The 20,691-nt window shown below is 40.8% G+C and overlaps 1 protein-coding gene across 3 annotated transcripts in view; it reads left to right on the top strand.

The window, feature by feature from the left end:
* Positions 1–10,092, top strand: part of LOC108574046 — a 15,521-nt gene extending 5,429 nt beyond the window's left edge. The window contains exons 2-5 of one of the 3 annotated variants that reach the window (XM_017936553.1): positions 6,644–6,882; positions 6,980–7,114; positions 7,468–7,654; positions 8,060–10,092. In XM_017936553.1, the coding sequence (XP_017792042.1) occupies positions 6,671–6,882; positions 6,980–7,114; positions 7,468–7,654; positions 8,060–8,998 (1,473 nt within the window). In that variant the 5' untranslated portion in view covers positions 6,644–6,670 and the 3' untranslated portion in view covers positions 8,999–10,092. Of the gene's footprint in view, positions 1–6,630; positions 6,883–6,979; positions 7,115–7,467; positions 7,655–8,059 lie in introns of all 3 variants that reach the window. The other 2 variants (XM_017936551.1, XM_017936552.1) reach the window with 2 other exon arrangements.
* The last annotated feature ends 10,599 nt before the right edge of the window (positions 10,093–20,691 follow it).

The raw sequence follows: 20,691 nt of genomic DNA, 5'->3' as shown, positions 1-20,691 counted from the left end.
CTTGCTTCTATCATTCTTTCATCGTCATCAAGGGGTTAGAGTGTCCTTAAATTTCGGTAAATCTTCGCCTTCGATTTTTTTATCTTCTGTTCGATTTTATCAAAAATGAAAGAAACCTTACATCTCTAAATGGAGTATTTAGTGAATCTTCAGGTATCTACTCTTATTTTCTTCTTTTCCGGAACAGCGTAAAATTTTCGCGAAATTCCAGGACTCTTTATTAAAATCTACTTATGCACATATACACTTGGTGGGTAATTGAAGTTTAACGGTGTACTGTATATTGCTAGTGGTTTAGTTAACACGGGTCCGTGAATGGATAATTTCTTTTTGATAGCCCGCCCTGTATGAATTTTAATAGAGGCGGTAATGCGGTAATAGATTATAAGTGAATGTAAATCGTGCTGTTTGCCACGCTCCTATGGTTTTATGGCTGATTGTGTTGTCGTTGGTGACCATAAATAGTTACGAGATAGGTGTTAATTATGCTGCTTTTGAGGTAACCGAATGGAATATTCATGAAAGACGGTGCGCCCAAGCTTTTCCGAATACTTTACACACGATCTTTCAGCGAACAGCGTTTACTCAAATTTGTTTTTATTACAATTCTAAATCCGAGAAAATTCATACTTGAAACAACAATCAATCTCATATTCTAAATTACACAAAAGTGGGAAATTATTTCAATAAATACTAACACTCATGTAAAATAGAAAGATGTACTGTCCAACAAACCTAAAGTGAAGCCTCTAACGTCACACAGGGCCTAAAAGTGGGAGATGTAGGGGAACTTGTGACGCCTCGCTGTTAGTAAGCCAATAGGGATAGAATAAGGCTATCGCACTTACTCTTCTATGAACAATAGATGACGATCGGGTCTTGTTCCAGCAGTCGGTAAATAGATGAGCAGTCGATAATTCACCGGAATGATATTTTCAAGCGCTCGAAAAAAAATTAAGTTTACGTCGCGCAGACACCATAAACAGGCGAACAGATGCCTGCGCGACGCCAAACGACGTGCATCATGGTAAACTTTATTTTTTTATCCCATGTTCCCAAAATTTCTCTATTATTTCGATAAGCTTATTTTACTTTTATTTTATTTTAGGTTAAAATTCGAGCAATTCAATGGTATTTTTTCAAAATTATTCTACGAGTGGGAACAGTGTCAAATTAGCAATTGAAACTTTAGCAGCGATTATTGCTATGTTTATTGCTACGAAACGAGCCCAAGGTCGAAATATTATCTTTAAACAAAGCCGAAATATTACGGTTAAAGTGACGACATGTCGTCTGATTTTGTCAAATTTTTCAAAATTTTAACATTAAATAGTGGCTGTTTGATGGCTTTTATTGGCTGTGAAAAGTGGCTTTCGGTCTGTGGAGGCACGCTATTTTTCATTGCAGCCAGAAATTTTTTAGCTCCTTAAGCAATTTTTTAATGCGCCGAAATTTACTTTTATTATTCAGGAATAGCAAAAATATATTTACATTTCAGTTTTCTAACTGTTGAAAAATATTAATACATTTCCTGAGGCTTCCTTTACAATAACAATTTATTGTGTACGAGTCACTTAGAAATTAACGTCTGCGCTATTAAATATGCTTACGCGCCAACGTAGGTAAGAGGACAAGGCGACCAAATAATTTTTAGTTTTCCGTTCTTTTATCAGCGTGTTACATTATCGACAGCTGACTTAAATTCGTTTGTCTAAACCATTTACCTACAAGAGTAGGCCCAAGAGTAGTGGGGATGACCTGAACCGCCTATTTTGCCACCACTTTGCTAGGCTGTGACGTCAGAGGCTTCACTTTAGGTTTCTCGGACAGTAGTTGTATAATGCAATTGTAAGGAGTAGCTTGCTTTGTTGAGGATGGTTTTAAATAAACAGCGGAAATGACTAACTTTGTCAGGATTAATAATATGGATAAATATATTGGTCGACCGTATGCCTGTTCGTTCGTGTGCCTCGTAATACTCTACACTACACGATACTGTCGCGACTGGGTCCCGGCTTACGGCAGGCTCGAGGGCCTGGACTTCTTCGCTTCGACGTAGTCCTCCTGAATTGCCGTGCCATAAACCAGGACCGTCATACAAACTCTTACACAATTGATTAATAATTCAATTATTTCTTGAAAATAATATTTTCCAAGCCACCTCCTCCTCGACAGCGGGTACATTCTTGCAATCTGATCGGAAAATTCTCCATTACTCGTCGCAATCGAGCTGCATCGATTGCTCCAATTTCATCGGTTATATTTTAACTCTGCAATGTTGCGTGGTTTGTTCACGTAATGATTTTGATACCGTGGTTATGAAAATGTGATTTTCGAAAAATAATCGAATAATTGGTATATTGAAATATAAAACTGTTTCTTAACACTAGAATTACCGACCGGGTCAAAATGACCCGTTAGCATCTTTCGAGAAAACGTGAATGTTCAATACTGGTAAGTGTTACCATTTGCAACTTTCCGAATTTATTTTTTACAGGTACCGCTTCTATTTGTATCGATACGAATCGAATTTTCCAATTATGGTTTACTTACGTAAAAATTCACTTTTGTAAAGTCGGTAATGTGTCATTCTGACTCGGCTGGTAATTCTAGTGTTAAATTTCTTTATGTAATCTTAATAGCCTTTTCCATACTGTGATTATGAAAGTGTCGTTTTCGAGAAATAATCGAATAATTGGTAAACTGAAATATAAAACTGTTTCTTAAATTACTTTATATAATCTTAATAGTCTTTTCGATACTGTAAAAAATTTATTTTCAAAATATAATTGACAAATTAATAAATTCCAATATACAACTATTTTTTAAATCGCATTATATAATTTTAGTAGCCTTTTTGATATTGCGGGAAAATGTTATTTAAAAAAAATCGCAATATGTTAGATGATTGCAAAAATTCGTGCCCGATTGGAAAATAAAACACAAAAGGTGTGCGCAAAGGTACATTTCATTTGAAAATAAAACGAAACGAATAATTATTTCAAAATAAAACACAAGCGGTGTATCTTTCGATAGGAATGTAACATAGCGATAAAACAAACATCTGTACTGAAAATCGGGCTAGAGCTTTTGCAATCATCCAATACCATTTTACATCAATTTTTTAAAATAAAACCCGAATATCACCTTTCTAGCTTTCTGAAAATCGTTACACTTTATTGTCACATTCGTTACAGCCCTTTTCCCCCAACACACTCCCGACAGAACGAAGAAAATCGACGGTATTTCCGGCATTGAGAGCATCTCTGTGTCTCGACGACGCAACAATCGATTGAATTTAGCCCGTTCAATGTTTCAAAGGGGTCAAACATTACTCGACGATCGGAACGGTTTGCTTCACCCACCCATTTTCCTACGATCTATCTGTGCTGTACCACTTTGGCCCGCGATAGCGGGCGAATTATCATTGTTAACCAGCTATTAGCGGCTCGGTTTGTCGTTACATTACAGCGTATCGTCTAGCCTGCATTTATTTAAACGGCCTCGGGGGCTTGTTTAATTGCCGGAATTAATAAAGCATCGACGGAGGAGAGGCTGCCCCGTTCCTACCTACCTTGGTTGCATAATAAATAATCCAACCGGTGTTTCCAGACGCGCTGAAAAATCGAACGAACGACACGTTAGCGAAACTAATCAACGATGATCGCCAATTTATTTCTCCAACCCTGCCATTCTTTCACCGTATCCAACGATCTCGCGCGATCGTAAGCCGCTTCCAGCGAATTTCCGCCGGATCGTTTCTCTTCTGTGGCAATTAACTTCGCGAGCTCATGAAGTGTCGATAAATTTTCTATGCTATGAATGAAACTGTGATTTTTTTTTTTTTGATTTTTTCTTCAATTTTCTTTTGATTCCTTGGCGTTTTGGTTTCAAGGGCTTTGTGAGTTGGGAAATTGGGAATTAAAGAGCGGAGGATACATTGTTTATCTTTGCGGGGATATTAAATTGGAATTTTTCTATTATTTTGTTGTACTTTCGTCGTTTAGAAAATTCAGAGCTGGAAATTGAAGAGTGCAGGATAAATTTGTGATTTTTGGGACAATAACGAAACTGGAATTTTTCAAGTATTTTGGTTTCGAATTTCACAATTTCGTGGATTGCAAAATTACGAATGTTGTACTTTCTTCGTTTAGAAAATTCAGGGTTGGAAATTGAAGAGTGGAGGATAAATTTGCGATTTTTGGGAAAATAACGAAATTGGAATTTTTCAAGTATTTTCGTTCTAAATTTTCGAGTCCTACGGATTACTAAATTACGAATGTTATATTTTCTTCGTTAATAGAGTTGGAAATTAAAGAACGGACGATAATTTTATAATTTCCGTGAAAATAATAAAATTACAATTTTTCATTTATTTTGGTTTCAAATTTCCAATTTTTATAAATTGCAAAGTTACAAATGCTGTTCCTTCTTCGCTCAGAAGATTCACAGTTCCATATTGAAAAATCCAAGAAAAATTGTAATTTTCATGAAAACAACAAAATTACAATTTTTCGTTTATTAATAATTTCAAATTTCCGAATTTCACATATTACAAAATTACAAATCCTATCCTTTCTTCCCTCAAAACTCTCACAGTCCCAAATTAAACATCACAAGACCAACTCTCACTCCACTCAAATTAAAGCAAACAAAAGTCTTACATCCCAAAATGAAACGACACAAATACTGTGCCCGGTCGCGAAGCCCACCGGCCAGTAAAGAGCCATAAACTAATAAACAGTCCTTCTCAGCCCCTAACAAATTCCTTCCCCACCATAAAGCAGTTCAAATCGCATCCTGGACATGTTTCCTATCCCTTTCCCCAAATTATTTCAACTTCTGCAAACCACCTTCACCCTCACGTTCTCCTTCCACTAGTTTCCTAATATCCAATCACATCTGCATTTTTCCATTCCTTCTTTCCACCACCTTCGACCTCCAACCAATCACCGAGCTAATACCTACCACAAAATACACGAGTCCAAAAACATTCTGACCAAGAGCACCATCACCACACCAACGATTACAATTTCGCCCTTCCGGGATTAATTAATAGTTCGAGCTTAAACCCTCAATTTAAAGTACTTCAATTTCCCAGTTTCACAAATTTCCGCGATGCCTCAAATTCCCCAAATGCCTTCAAATACCCCAGGAGCAAGAAAAAAAAAACGGTTAAATAAAATCCCACGAAGAACCCACAATTCCGGCTGTGCATACAAGTGCTCGAGTTTCCTCCCTTAGAATTACCAAGACACAGATTTCAGACCATCGACCGCGGTTACCGCGTTTCACAGGCATCTTGTCGCGGATGCTGACGCAGTCTTCTAACCTTTTTCCACCGTGTCGGTGGTGAAGTGGCTGAATGGCCAGGGTGAACTCGCGTCACCCATTGAAACGGTGCATTCAAAAATATTTCTCGTCCAAGTTGCCACGATGTTCGGAGGATTTCTCCGGATTTGTTGGCCCCCGTTTGACCCTGAGCTCTCTGTCACCCATCCAACCTCTCTACCTCAGCCAGCCGCAGCACAGTGTCGCGATTTATGCGGCAAATTTTCACGAGCTCTGGCAATCTTCTCGTAACGAGGTCCTTTCGAACCTTCGAGGCCTCTTTGATCTTGAAAGGATTATACACCAAGTGGTTGCCCTTACTTGGGAACGATCCAACCAAGCACACCCAGCAGCGTGTCTTTTAATTTTCCTCCTGCTTTCGTCGAAAGGTGGCTACCTTTTTTACTGCGCGATTAACGAACGCGAGATTCTTTCTATCGAGGATATTCCAACGGCGGTATTAGTCGGTAAGTGGACGAATTGAAGATGCCAAGTGGTTTTGCACGCGGGGAATTACCGGCTTTTGAAGAAAGTTTACGGAGGTTTCGGTTGGTCCACGGGGAGAGACGGAGAGAATGTTTGAACTGTGACATTAGTCGCTAAGTTCAATTTGTGATTCTAAGGCACTTTTAAGTTCACGAGGTTTTTGGTTAGGTTAGGTTTCTTAGGTTAGGAGAGGCGAAGAGAATGTTTGAACTGTGACATTAGTCGCTAAGTTCAATTTGTGATCCTAAGGCAATTTTTAAGTTCACGAGGTTTTTGGTTAATGCAAGGATTTATGAAGTAAAATATTTGAAATATTTTTATTTCGTTTTCTCAATTTCAAAATAAAAATATATCAAATTAATATCACACTTACAACTAGACCGAGGATTTCTACGCATTTACAGGAAATTGAAAGATGCAAAGTTATTACAGCACTTTCTATACTACCTGGTAGCTCAAATAATTTTCCACCGAAATTCTACTTCTTTCGCAATATTCCGAAGGGCATGCATTTGCATAAAAATCCACAGTCCACTTAAAACATTTACACCTGAAAATAAAAACATTTCAAGGGTAGATTAAGCAGCGTGACACACGTAAACCAGAATTTTCGACACACTTGGTCAACTAGAAGACGATTTCCTTGAAATTTTGTCTCATCGACACTTACCAGGAATATGGCGCAGAGAGACAGAGAGAAACGCGGGGGGTGAAATTCGCGGTTTCTAATCAACCGCGGACAAATAGGGTTAACAAGGAATTCTCCTCGGCTGCAATATCGTAACGTTATTAAGAGTGATCAACCGACGTTGCAGAACTTTTTCGCAGACGCGAGGGAACTTTTTCACGGACAATGGGAACAATGAGGAACAATTTCGCGGCAGTCTTTGTGCCGCTCATCCTGATGCTCTCGACGAGTCAATCTCTTCCGGTCCACGGCCATGGGAATTCCTCCAAGAGAAACAGTTTGCCCGACACTTTAACCCCCGAAGAACGATCGACGCCGCCTACGATCCATAAATGCCTCTTCATCGATCCTGCTCTACCGATTTGTGACGAGAAATGGTCAGTTTTATCACGTCGTTGTCAAATTATTTTCTCTATTTTTCTTTCCTCGTCTGGACAAGGATTGCGATTAGTTTCGTTGGTTCCTTTTTTTTAGGATGCTGAGCTCGGAGGAGGATACGAGCAACGAACAGTTGACTCCAAGGGGTATCGTGCGCCGCTCGAGGAGAAACGTCGATGTTTCCACGATGGACGTGATAGTTTACACCGTAGAGGGTTGTTTGCCGATTAGGTATGTCTTTTTCAGCAACCTGTTCACTTGGATCAGCTCTCAGAATAGAAATTAAAATTTTTGTCTATTTCTACCATAAAAATGAATAATTCCTCAGTTGACCCATTTTTCACCGATTGTCAAGATAAAAGTCGCAGAGAAAAATGACGTTGAATTATCTTTCACAATTTCGTTTGTATTCTTAAATCATTTTTAACAAGAGAATCACTGTACATCGTGCGAATTGCTTAGAGTTCTACGTAAATTGAACATTGGAGGTATATTTATTTTAATAGACACAGAGAGTAGAATTATTTGATATTATCGAGGGAGGAAATTCATAATGAAAATGGAATTGTTGGACGGTTCAACAGGCTACCCTTCTCGATGCCTTCTTGCAACGGGATTTCCCTGGACAGGATCGTAGACGTAGAGAAATTCCGTCCGTTCATGGTGAAGGGAGTGACAAAGCCACCGCTCGTGTTTCCGGAATTCAATTATCCTCGATGGCTGCGCATGATGACGCGGCCTCGAAATCATGTTTCGTCGAAGACACGAGACGTAAGTAATCAACCTTCCCCTCCAACAACTTCGTAAACCTGTACTACCTCGTGCTCTCCTTTTCCCTGTCGATATCACGTTAAAACACCTTTTTTTTTTTACAATTTTTCTCCATTATCCTTACTTCCATAAAAAGTGTTCGATCGCGTTACATTTCACTTTTCTCTTTTGCAATTCCCTCCATTTTCCCTATCGATACCGGCAATTGAAACGTTTTCAACATTTTTAATAACAATTCTGCCGTATTCTCACCGAAGACATCCTTTCCTCTTCGATCAGTGGTCGAGACAATTCCAATATCGTTTCCTCAATCCGTCACGATTTTCTCGCCTGGAAGATTCTCGGTTCTTCGATCTGCAATTACGCACTCGTCCGCAAGTTTCTCATCGAACTCACGTGTTGCAGGGAAAGCAGTACAGCCACGCCAAGAAAACTTACGTCGAGAAGCCCGCTCAAGGCCGCACGGAGGAGCTGATCAACGAAGCCACGATGAAGGAGACAATTCCGAAAGCGATAGCAGACAGTAAGAAGAACTCGAAGGGATCTTCGCCGAGCAAATTCATCCTCAACTTGAAATCCGTCGATTTTCCCGGTAGAACAGAGGCGGAGGAATTGTCAAGCACTGAAAACATCGAATCACCTGTACTATCGTCCACCGTAGCGAGCCCAAGAATTCCTTCGATTCTGCAACTCCGCCGCAAAACCGGCTCAGCGGAGACACAGGGTTTCCGCCAACTGTCGCCCCCCGCAATTTCAAACAGTCCATTGTACACAATGGAGAGGAACATGTACCAGCAATCGTTGTACAAGGAGCCTTCCAACGGTCTTGAAACCGGCAATTCCAACAAGTACCCGCAATTCATCCCGCCATTGTTCACAGAAGAGAACGAGGGCATAATGGACAACGATTTTCTAGCCTCCATTGGCTTTCTGAATTCCCACAGAAGGAGGAGGGAAGTAGGATCTCCACCTTCGATGCAGGAAATTTCCGAGGACTCCAAGATGCGTGGAATTGCCGGGAAATCGATCGTCCGACCGTGGAAACGATTATACAATCGTGGAGATCGTTCGTTCCGCTATTCAATCACTTTCGACAAGAAGTCGAAGCAGCTCAAGAGTTTCAACTTCGAGGAGAAAGGAATTGCCGCCACGGGGAGCACGCCAACCCTTGCAATTCCACCTTCCAGCACGGAGACGAGTGTTACAGACGTGGATGCAAGATCCTCCCGACGTTTAACGCCGGGCAAGAAGACTCAGAATCACGTGGAATTGCAGCCAGTCGACAAGGAGCCGCCGGTAGTTGCGCGGACGGAAGAACGAGCACCGATCGAGAAATTAGTTTAGGACGATGCATCGAGAAGGAGAACTGAACGCAGAAATACGAAGAGATCACGGCAATTCCAACTAGAGAGACCAACTGCGCACGAATTAATCTGTCAGATAGGTTGTTGAATCGTTTATATTTCACAGAGAGGAGAAACAGTCACGACGAAGTTCACGCGGATTATGTACGAATTAGAGTATCGACAATGCAGAGAGAGTTTCTTTTTTTTTCCTATTCGAACGACACTTCTGACAATTAGAATCGAGTCGAGGATACAAGCGTTTATCAATGCTCGTCTCGCGCCTCGTTATTTCGTCGCGGACCACCGAACAGCTCCATCAACGCTTTGCCAGGGCAATCAGGACATCGCGGAGGGTTGTTCCTCGTGGAATTTCAACCGTAACCACGATGGAACTAATATAACTTTTAAATTAGTCGTTTCACGAACACGATACGGAGCACGGTTCGGGTTAGTTTTTAGTTACGCATCCACGCTAATGGTCCTCTCCTCCAGTTAAACCTTCTGCGTGGCCACGATGTTAACCTAGAAAATTATCCGAAACGACGAACCTTTTCGTTAACACTAACTGATACAATTGATGAGAAAGAAAGAAAAATAACAATAAAAGACACATTTCTAGCCTGTAGAATTTGACGAGAGTACAATTAATTTACCAGCTGACAAAGTGTTGAGCGCAGAAAGAGAATCTCGATGGATCCATCCGCACGCGAATCGTGAGTTCATGCGAGTCACCTCTTCGACAAAGCTCCACCCTGATGGAAGTAATAGCAGGGTAAACAGAGAGAGAGAGAGAGAGAGAGAGACAGAGAGAACTGGAGGAATTTGTCGGGGCTCGTCCTCGATCCTGTTTGAAATTTGGAACGAAATTTGTCAACGAAGACAAGCTGACAGATTGAAAAGTGGGGTAGGGTTAAAGCCGGTCGGCCGGCTCGTCGAGGCCACACTGTCGACTTTCTTCGCTTTCTTCCTTCCCTCCTTTTCCCTTCGTTTCTTTTTCACCCGCCAATCCTGCCGAGTCAAGGAAAAACGTCCCGACTCGATTCCTTATTCCGATAAATCGCGTCAGTTTTCTCCCTTGCCTTCCCCCGCGAGAAGAACAGAAAATACCAATTTTCTCTTCGAGCGCGAGGAGAACGCGACCGAATTCGAATTAGTAATTATTAAGTCCGATCGAATCTACCTTTCGTCGATCGTAGATCGTGCGAGATCGATACAGTTTGCGTTCCGCGAACTCGACAGAAATGAAGTTCTAGCTTAACTTCTTCACTGATCTCAGGAGAATCGAAGGGAAAAAAGAAACAGGATCGTAGGTGAGATTTCATTTAACCGTGGAATTCGACGATAAGCTGCATCCTGATGTTAAACGTACATACATACGTTCGTTTGCATTTTTTTGTATAATGTGATACGTAAGCTGTAAGACGTTAAGTGATAATACACGTATAGAATGTATTAGTTGTCTAATCGGTTAGGATGCACGATAGGGTTACGTTTTTAACTTAACGATGCACGAGATATTATACACATTTTTTCGACTTCGGAATCTTTTTTCTTTTGTTTATTGGTGTAATACGTGAGATATCTTGAATAAAGTGTGCTACAAAATGAATACATTTGTGTTCTATTTCTTTTTTTAGCGTTTTTAAGAGAGAATTGAAAGATGAGATGTGGAGTAAAGATTTGGAAATGTAAATGGCAATTTTTTTTTTTTTGAGAATTTATTAAAGGTAGAATACGTGGATAAAATGTGTAAATATTTACTTTCTGCATTTCTCCTTTATAATTTTTTATTTGTTGTCTGAACTAAGTTCGCAAAGTCAAGAATTAAAGGTAAACGTTAGTATTTAAAGGGATAGATTAATTTTTATTACAAATTCGAATTGTACTTGCAATTTTATATTACGATTTTTTAGAAATTATCTATTTTTTGTTAACAATTCCCTGAGTAAATTTCATATCTTCACGAAAGTCTTAACATTTCCAGTATCCTGCGCTTTTTCAATAGTATCGAGTACTACTGATGTATTCGATACATTGTTTTCAGGTTGCTGCAAGTCTTCTGTAATCGTCTGTACTTCGACAGGAATTTCAACAATTTTTTCCTGGAATAAATTTGTCGAAGTGTCTTTAAGGGTATCTATAGAAAATTCTGGCTTTATCGTCGGGGAAGCCTCTTGTTCTGCGGAGAATTCTGGTCTCACGTCTAGTGAAACCTCTGGTTTCACATCTGCAGAGAATTCTGGAACCTCTGGACTCGTGTCCAATGGAATCTCTGGTTTCACATCAGAAGAGAATTCTTGCTTCACTGGATCCACTGGAATCTCTGGTTTCACATCAACAGAGAATTCTTGCTTCACGTTTGCGGAGAATTCTGAGCTCACATCCACTGGAATCTCTGGTTTCACTTCAGTAGAGAATTCTGAGCTCACGTTCAGTGGGACCTCTGGTTTCACATCAGCAGAGAATTCTTGCTTCACGTCTGGAGAGAATTCTGAGCTCACATCCACTGGAACCTGTGGTTTCACGTCCACTGGAATCTCTGGTTTCACATCAGCAGAGAATTCTTGCTTCACGTCTGCGGAAAATTCTGGTCTCACACTCACTGGAATCTCTGGTTTCACGTCCATTGGAATCTCTGGTTTCACTTCAGTAGAGAATTCTGAGCTCACGTCCACTGGAATCTTTGGTTTCACATCAGCAGAGAATTCTTGCTTCACGTCTGCGGAAAATTCTGGTCTCACACTCACTGGAACCTCTGGTTTCACTCCCACTGGAATCTCTGGTTTCACTTCAGTAGAGAATTCTGAGCTCACGTTCAGTGGAACTTCTGGTTTCACATCAGCAGAGAATTCTTGCTTCACGTCTGGAGAGAATTCTGAGCTCACATCCACTGGAACCTGTGGTTTCACGTCCACTGGAATCTCTGGTTTCACTTCAGTAGAGAATTCTGAGCTCACGTTCTGTGGAACCTCTGGTTTCACATCAGCAGAGAATTCTTGCTTCACGTCTGGAGAGAATTCTGAGCTCACATCCATTGGAACCTCTGGTTTCACGTCCACTGGAATCTCTGGTTTCACATCAGCAGAGAATTCTGAGCTCACGTTCACTGGAACCTCTGCTTTCACGTCCACTGGAGCCTCAGGTTTCACATCTTCAGAGAACTCTGGTTCCACAGAAACCTCTGGTTTAACCTCAGCAGAGAATTCCGGCTTCACGTCCATTGGAGCGTCAGGTTTCACATTAGCAGACAATTCCGGCGTCTCATCCTCCAGAATATCCGCCTCCACAAAATCTTCCGGCTCCATATTCACAGAAACCTCCGGCTTCACAGTACTACCCTTATTCTTCTTACGATGAAAGATATTCACAGGCTTCAAAAAATGATGGAAAAACCCGAAACCTTTATTAGTCTCCTCGCTCGTCGTTTCCTCCACCTTCCCACTGCTCTGAGGTCCTTTCAGAACATTCTGAATCTTCCGTACGATAACAGAATTCTGCGCCTTCTCTATCAAATTATGCACCGTTTGAAACAGTCGTTTCTCGTTCATCTGCGGAGATTCCACCGTCTTAGAATCTTCCTTCACAGCTCCAGCATCCTTTCCCACCTCTATCTGAATTTCCGGCCTCGCTTCCTGATCAATCACCCCGTTCTGCCTTAATTTATCAAAGAAATGAAACTGTGCCGGCGAATTATGGCTGAAAACTCCCGGATTACGAACAATATCCGGAAAACTCTTATCCTTCACAACAACAATATGCTGCAACGTGGACACTTCCGTGGTGCTCTCTCCCTTCAAAGTGAAACTCGTCGATTTCTTCTCGTAATCTGGATTCCAGATCGTAATTTCCGGTTTCTTATTCTTCACCGACTGTCCAATCGCTTCGATAGGACGTTGAGACGCCAACGGTTTCGCGTGAACCTCCCAAAGATTCACAGATTCCTCCTGCTTAACAGCGCTAGCAGCGTGCTGCGAATTATCAGCAGTCTTCGAAGGTCTAACATTCTCCTGATAATTCTCACACAAGGGTATTCCAACGTCGGGAATACAATTGTAAGCAACCAAAGTAGCAGTGACCGGAGCGTTCAGCACTTTCGTAACGAAGATCTTCTCAGGCCTGGTCACTTTTTCCTTCGGCGGAACCAGGTACTTCCCCTCTATAATTCTTCTCTCTTGATCCTCCGTGAGCTCCGCCGTCCTTCCACCGATCTTCTCACCGTCGAATTCCTCGGAGCCCCGCGAAGACTCCAGATCCACGGTAGTTAACGAAGAAACGTCTTCACTCGAAACTTCCTCCTCCTCGGATCCACTCAGGTCTCTCCCCTTTTCCAATCCCTTCCCGCTCGCCACTTCGTACACCTTCTCGAATTTTCCCAGAGAATGCATGCACGGAGACACACCCTCGGCCGGATGTATACAAACCGGTTGACGCCATCGAACGATCTCCACAATCTCCGCTTCTTTCTTCTGACTTCCTGTCCACAGGAATCGACTGAGGTCCAAGGCGAAGGTAACGGAAGACGCTATCAGTAGTAGGGTACACGAAGCGAAGAACTTCATCGCTGTTCTATCGAAGGGATGCTTCGTGAAATTTCCTCTGGTTCGAAGCGGGTAGAAATAAGCAAGTGATCAACGAGACAGTCGACGGTGGACTAGGGCGTTCACGGACAGAGGCTGGGGCATTTATAGGTGGAAAACTACCACCACCTTTTCTGGAAAATACGGGGGGTCTATGTCGACGGCGGTATTTTCCCGTTCAACAACCGGAAGACCTGCTCTTCGAGCTGCCTCGACGATGTTTCGGGCGATTAGCAGAGGCCCGACGAATATACCTGAGCCGAAACCGATTCCGGTGCACTTAAGTGGGGCCACTAACGTCGCGTTAATTGCCCTTAAGGGTTCAACCCTGTGCTTGTGTATGCGTATACGTGTGGTTGGACGTTTCTCAAGTGGACGAGTTAATTGCAGGGTTCGGTACAGCGTACCGGCTAATGTGAACGTGCATTTCTGGCATACTTCTTCTTTCACGATAGGATTTCACTTGTTGTCACCGTGATATTTTAACGATTCGAGTATTATTTACAGTGGGATTTTCTTTCTTTTTTTTTTTTTCTCGTAAGACGTTTCCCGCATTCGGAGATTACTCCGGGTGGTTTAGAATTGATTTCGATGGAGGATAGGGGTGGAAAGATGGAAGCGCGGTATTCTAATTAATCGGATGGCTTTTTAATCGAGCCGCGAAAGGGACGAGTTTAATTGCAACCATCGTCTAATGCACCTTAATTATTTTAATTTCTGCGATGCCCCTGGAGACACGCAACCGCACGCGGAGAGCGTTATCACGGTGTGCAGTACACCAGGCGCACAATGGGTCTATTTCTGTAACGAGGAACGACGTTTTATGTCACGGAAAAAAATATATTTCCGCCGCGTTTTTTAGGTTGATTGCGTTAAATTCTGGTTTCACATGTGAATCTCTCTGTTTTCCTTTTTCTTCTTGGATGTATTAACTTGTCGAGGTGTATTTATAATAGAAATGAGGTGTAAATCGAAATTGAAAAACTATCGATGAGAAATTGTATTGTAATATGGTTGAGAAACGGGTTCAAGGTTGTTGGAACGGTATAGAGCAATTTCAGAGCGGTTTCAAGGGGCTCTGAGCATCTGGGGACAGTCCTGAGCGTTGGAAAGTGGATCAGGGTGGGATTAGGGCGATTCCGAGCGATCTGGAACGCGTTTGAGCACCTCTGAGAGGTCCAGAGTGGATCTAAGCTTCTCTGGACGATTCCGAACGGACCAGAACAGACTTACAGACATTCCAAACGGACCAGAGCAGATTTAGAGCAATTCCAAGCGTTCAGAGTGAGCTTCGTCGATTTTCAACGCTCTAGAACAGATCTGTGCGTCTCTGAAAGGCTCGTAGCGTGTATAAACTCTTCCGAGAGACCCGAGGCAATCTCTCAACGATTCCGAATAGATCGAAACGAATCCAAAGCGATTCCCGGAATCTCACACCGCCTCTAACCTAACCACACCAATTCCAAACGAACCAAGGACTCTCTTCACCTCCGCAAAAAATAGAAAAAGAAAGAATCCATTTCAAAGCGATTCCAAGCTCCCAAGCGCAAGTGTCATCTTCTTAGAGTCCCAAAGCAGCTCCAACACCTCTAAACAATACCAAAACAAAACCAAACACTCTCTTCACCTCCCAGAAAACCTCCGGAACGCTTCCAACCACAGAAAAACCTACCAAAGCGATTCTAAACAGATCAAAGAACCCCTTGAAAGCAGGTAACCACCAGGTAACCCTAAAATCGACAACAAACACCGTGGACGCAACGAAGAAAGAAGGAACGCGGGCACACCTGAGCCGGATTCCTAAGCATTAACTCCGTCATCCCGTGGAATGGGGGCCTCGTGCGTGGCATGAAAGAAGAAGAAGAAGAGGGGGTAGGGGAGGGAAAAGAACAGAGAGACGCGGCGGAGTCAGCGTGTGGATACGTGGAGGTGGAGAGAGAGGACTGGCAGCGATTTCTTCGAGGGCCACGACGCCGATGGACGGTTAGGTGGTATCGCGCGGAGGCTGCGGTTAGAAAGGCTTAAAGCCGGGTCTACAGTGTCGCGCCGCTGTTCGCCGTGGCCGCATACCACCTGACCATCTACGCCAAACCATACACACAACCTGTCCGGCATGCACCGCGTACTCACGGTGCCGTACGCCTGACCGACTGGTACCAGTGCGGTACCAGTTGCCCTGCAGCCAGCCAGCTGCGCGCGCGCGTGCTCCTCTAGCCATTGTGTCCGCTATTCTCGCGTTTCTCTATTTTTTTTTCTAATTTTTTCTCGCATTGCATTCCAATTCTCTCGATACCGCCTGTTCACTTCGAGTTATTTCAATTCTCCCGATATTGCCTACTCACTTCGGATTATTTCAATTCTCGTTCTTTTTTTTTTTTTTTATTTTTTCTCGCACTGCACTCGAACCACTTTTTTTTTTTTTTTTTTTATTTTTTCTCGCACTGCACTCGAACCAATTCGAATTCTCTCATATTTCCCGATATTGCCTGTTCACTTCCAATTGTTTCAATTCCACTGACCTAACCTATTCACGTCGAATCACTTCGATTCCCTGGATATTAATATAATTCGCAATCGTTACAATTTTTTCTGCTTCGTAATGTTTGACCTGACGAATGTTAACCGGTGACTCAAGTGCCATTTCGGAGACACCGAGGATTTCCGAGGAGAAGCTTGGACGTCGAAGAGGTACGTGAACGGAGAAGTAAAACTGGAAACGTTGCGTCTGATAGCAAAGCTGTTTGGAAGGTTGCTCCCCCAGCTCTGATCGAATTCAGGTGTCAGGTTCGACTGACACCTTATCTCTCCAGCCTCGTGAACTTGAATTCGCGGCGAGGCGAGGCTAGAGCTCTGTGGCCAGGCGTGGTTCGAATACCTCGCGTGGTTTCCTGCCTTTTCAGATTCCTTTCGCGTGGAGCATCGCTCCTGAACGCGGCTGCTTTGCTCATTTTTGTTGCTTTTACCGTATACGGCTTTTTATTTCTGTCGCTTTGATTGCTGGAGTAGGTGTTAAAAGGGGCGATGAGAGGTTTCGTGACGTTTTTGAGGTTAGGTTCTTTTGGTGGAGCGAATAGAAGTGTTTTCATTGTAGAACGTGTTACTGTTAACCTTACGAAGCCTAAGCTGTTGGAAAATTTAATTTAATTTCAGTTTAAAAAATTCTGTCTTTTATGATAGTGAAATACAATTATCTTCTGGAACAAAAATGGATTATTTTAGGAGGAAAGGTTAGGAAGAAAAGTAAGGTCTCAATTTTAAATTTTGTTAATTATTTTCTGAAACAAAAATGGATTATTTTAGGAAGAAAGGTTAGGAAGAAACGCAAGGTTTCAATTTTAAATTTTGTTAATTATTTTCTGAAACAAAAATGGATTATTGGTGAGTTATTTTAGAATAAAAAGCAAGGTTTCAATTTTAAATTTTGTAAATTATTTTCTGGAATAAAAATGGATTATTTTAGGAAGAAAGGTTAGGAAGAAAAGCAAGGTTTCAATTTTAAATTTTGTTAATTATTTTCTGAAACAAAAATGGATTATTGGTGAGTTATTTTAGAATAAAAAGCAAGGTTTCAATTTTAAATTTTGTAAATTATTTTCTGGAATAAAAATGGATTATTTTAGGAAGAAAGGTTAGGAAGAAAAGCAAGGTTTCAATTTTAAATTTTGTTAATTATTTTCTGAAACAAAAATGGATTATTGGTGGGTTATTTTCGGAAGAAAAGTAAGGTTTGAAATTTCGTGGATATTTTTGTACCCTCTTTGTGGATTTCCAAGAGTTAAGTGATTTAAATGGCCGAAACATTTAGTACGAGGAAATTGGATATTGTGGAATTTGATTTATTCCAATTTAGTTCGAATGAATTGATCTATTTCAAGGTTCGCAAAGGCATGTTCTATGCTGGAAGGTGTGGTCCACGCTTTGAATCATCTCGAGGCTACTAAACTTCGTTTCTTTTCATGTCCAGCACAATAGTAACCGAGCCTGGGTGTGTCAAGGTGGTCTAACATAAACACCTTCGTTGCAAATTCTAAAAGCTGACAAACGTAACATTTACCTTTAATATCTCGTTATCGATCTGTCCTCCGATATTTCTAAGGATACAGAGGGGTTTTTTAATCGTCCTGAAATCTTTGTTTGTATAAACATTTCGAAAGACATGGCAGTAAAGAGGTTTAAATCTCTTCGAGTAGCACAAGGATGTATTTTATGAATCGTCAAAAGTGTGTTTGAAAAAATGAAGTATGTAAATCGTAGCACTGAAACGTTTCAAGTCTCTTTATGCCGGACAATGAAACACCTTGTGAATCATCCCAGCGATCGTGGAATTATTTAAAAAAAAAAGTAATGTGAACATATCGTAGCACCGAAGGTTTCAAACTCTTTCAACAGTATGAAAATGTAAATTATTAAGTATCAAAAGTGTATTTAAAAATAAAAAATGACAAAATGGTGTAGCCTTGAAAAGTTTCAAACTCTTTCAACAGCACAAAAATTAATTACCAAATTTTGATCACCAAGAGTATATTTAAAAAAACAACTTTCAAACTCTATCTACAGTATGAAAATGTAAATTATTAATCACCAAAAGTGTATCAAAAAATAAAAATGGTGTAGCCTTGAAAAGTTTCAAACTCTTTCAACAGCACAAAAATTAATTACCAAATTTTGATCACCAAGAGTATATTTAAAAAAACAACTTTCAAACTCTATCTACAGTATGAAAATGCAAATTATTAATCACCAAAAGTGTATAAAAAAAAAAAAAAAAAAATAAAACGAAACTACAATTTATAAATCATTAAACATTCTCACACATTTACAAAAATCTCCCGTTAAAGTTCTCCAGTAGTTATGCGATACAAAAATAGATTCTCCTCGTCAAAAATGCAGCTGTAAATCGTAAACTCGCTACTGTAGATGCTCTAACAACTTCTCTCTCGCTGTGCAGTATCTATCAGCATTTCGAGAGTAGGCTTCATAAAATATTTACGATTTTCTCGCGGAACCGTGATGGGACCACGGTTCGACGCGTTTCTCGCTGGCGAGCTCTACCATTGCATAACAGCCCCCGATTGTTGAATATCAAAAATCCTCCGTTACACGCTGCACAGTCAGCGTAGTCTGATCGGTTTCCTTGTCGCGACTCGTCGTCGGTTTGTCGTCGTCGTGCACAGGTGCAAACTCTCGGGGAGTTAGAAAGTGGCTTGTTCTTCGCGCGGCTCTTTCCTCCTTTCCTTTATTGCGGATCACGTGTAATTGCGAGCGCGCCCACGCGTGGCGAGACCGCTGGAATGTTTGGATAATTCGCGTTGCTCGCGTGTGCTTAATTCATGTTTGCTCTCTGGCTGCGTACAGTTGTTTCAAGAACAGAGCCAGGGACAGGGAACGTTCAGCGACGAATAGAATTGAATAGGTTTTTTTTTACCGTTAGTCGAGCTTGGGAATTGAATTTGATAGTTGAAACGGGGTTAATGGTGTTTCGGGATTTCAGTGTTTTGGAAGTTGACGATTTTATTTAATTTAGAGGAACTGGTGATTTAGCGAGTTTTGCTGCTGGTGGCGCGTTTTAGGATAATTGTAAAAACTGTATTCGAATATTTAATTTATAGAAAATTGGGGATAATAATGAATTTCATTATTTTCTGGCAATAATTTCAGACAAGGTGGACTTTAATGCTTTTTGGAGAGTTAAGATGGAGTTTATGTTAATTGGGACATTTAGTGTTACAGGATACTTAATTCATAGGAAATTAGCGATAATAACGAATTTCACTTTTTTATGGCAGTAATTTGAGAAAAGGTGAGTTCAATGCTTTTCTGAGAGTTCAAAATTTGAAGGTTAAGACGGGGTTAACTTCAATTGCGAAAAAGGGTGTTTCAAGATCATTTTTAAAAGTTGCATTGGAATATTCAATTTACAGAAAATTGAGGATAATAATGAATTTCACTTTTTTATGGCAATAATTAGAGAAAAGGTGAATTTAATACTGTTTATTGTTCTTTTTGAGAGCTGAGCTGGGGTTAATTTTGACTGGGAAATTTAGCGTTTTAGGATAATTGTAAAAACTGTATTCGAATATTTAATTTATAGAAAATTGGGGATAATAATGAATTTCATTATTTTCTGGCAATAATTTCAGACAAGGTGGACTTTAATGCTTTTTGGAGAGTTAAGATGGAGTTTATGTTAATTGGGACATTTAGTGTTTCAGGATACTTAATTCATAGGAAATTAGCGATAATAACGAATTTCACTTTTTTATGGCAGTAATTTGAGAAAAGGTGAGTTCAATGCTTTTCGGAGAGTTCAAAATTTGAAGGTTAAGACGGGGTTAACTTCAATTGCGAAAAAGGGTGTTTCAAGATCATTTTTAAAAGTTGCATTGGAATATTCAATTTACAGAAAATTGAGGATAATAATGAATTTCACTTTTTGTGACAATAATTTGGGAAAAGGTGAATTTAACGCCTTTTACTGCTTTTTCTAGAGATAAGATGGCGCTCATTTCAATTGGGAAAGAGGGTGTTTTAAAATAGTTTTTAAAAGTCGCGCTGGATAATGACGACAATAGTTTGAACAAAAATTACCTCAACACAGCCCACTCTTCATTCACCAACAGAATACATCGAATTTTCTAAATCACCAGCCCCACACCATCTACCAACCACAATAAAATCCTCTTCCTTCATGGCCCAATTCACCTCACAATTACTATTACCGCTTATCCTACACGCAATCACGTTCGCACTCGAAATTTTACAACTACTAAATCATTTACGATAAGAACTGCAATTAACGTTTTATGAATTATTAACTAATGAAATATTTCTTATTTCAAACTGTATTCTCTATCATACACAAGGAAGGTTCGCTATTCTAAGTTGCTAGCAGGAGCACTGTATGCGGACTGAAAACGTTCTGAAAATTGCCCGCGACCCTGCTTGGGACCGAAGGGCCTTTTGCCGCGTATCATAAACACTTAGGTCTAAAACTAAGCAGACGCAGTAAAGCCAAAGGGATTTCTCGGAACGCACGCAAAAGAAGGAAGGCTTTAGATTTCATTTTTGTTATATTTATCTAGCTTATAAATCCAACACTACAATTCCACTTTCA

The sequence above is a fragment of the Habropoda laboriosa genome, unplaced genomic scaffold, assembly GCF_001263275.1.
Source record: "Habropoda laboriosa isolate 0110345459 unplaced genomic scaffold, ASM126327v1 scaffold145, whole genome shotgun sequence".
Classification (NCBI taxonomy): domain Eukaryota; kingdom Metazoa; phylum Arthropoda; class Insecta; order Hymenoptera; family Apidae; genus Habropoda; species Habropoda laboriosa.
This window is presented reverse-complemented; position numbering and strand designations above follow the sequence as displayed.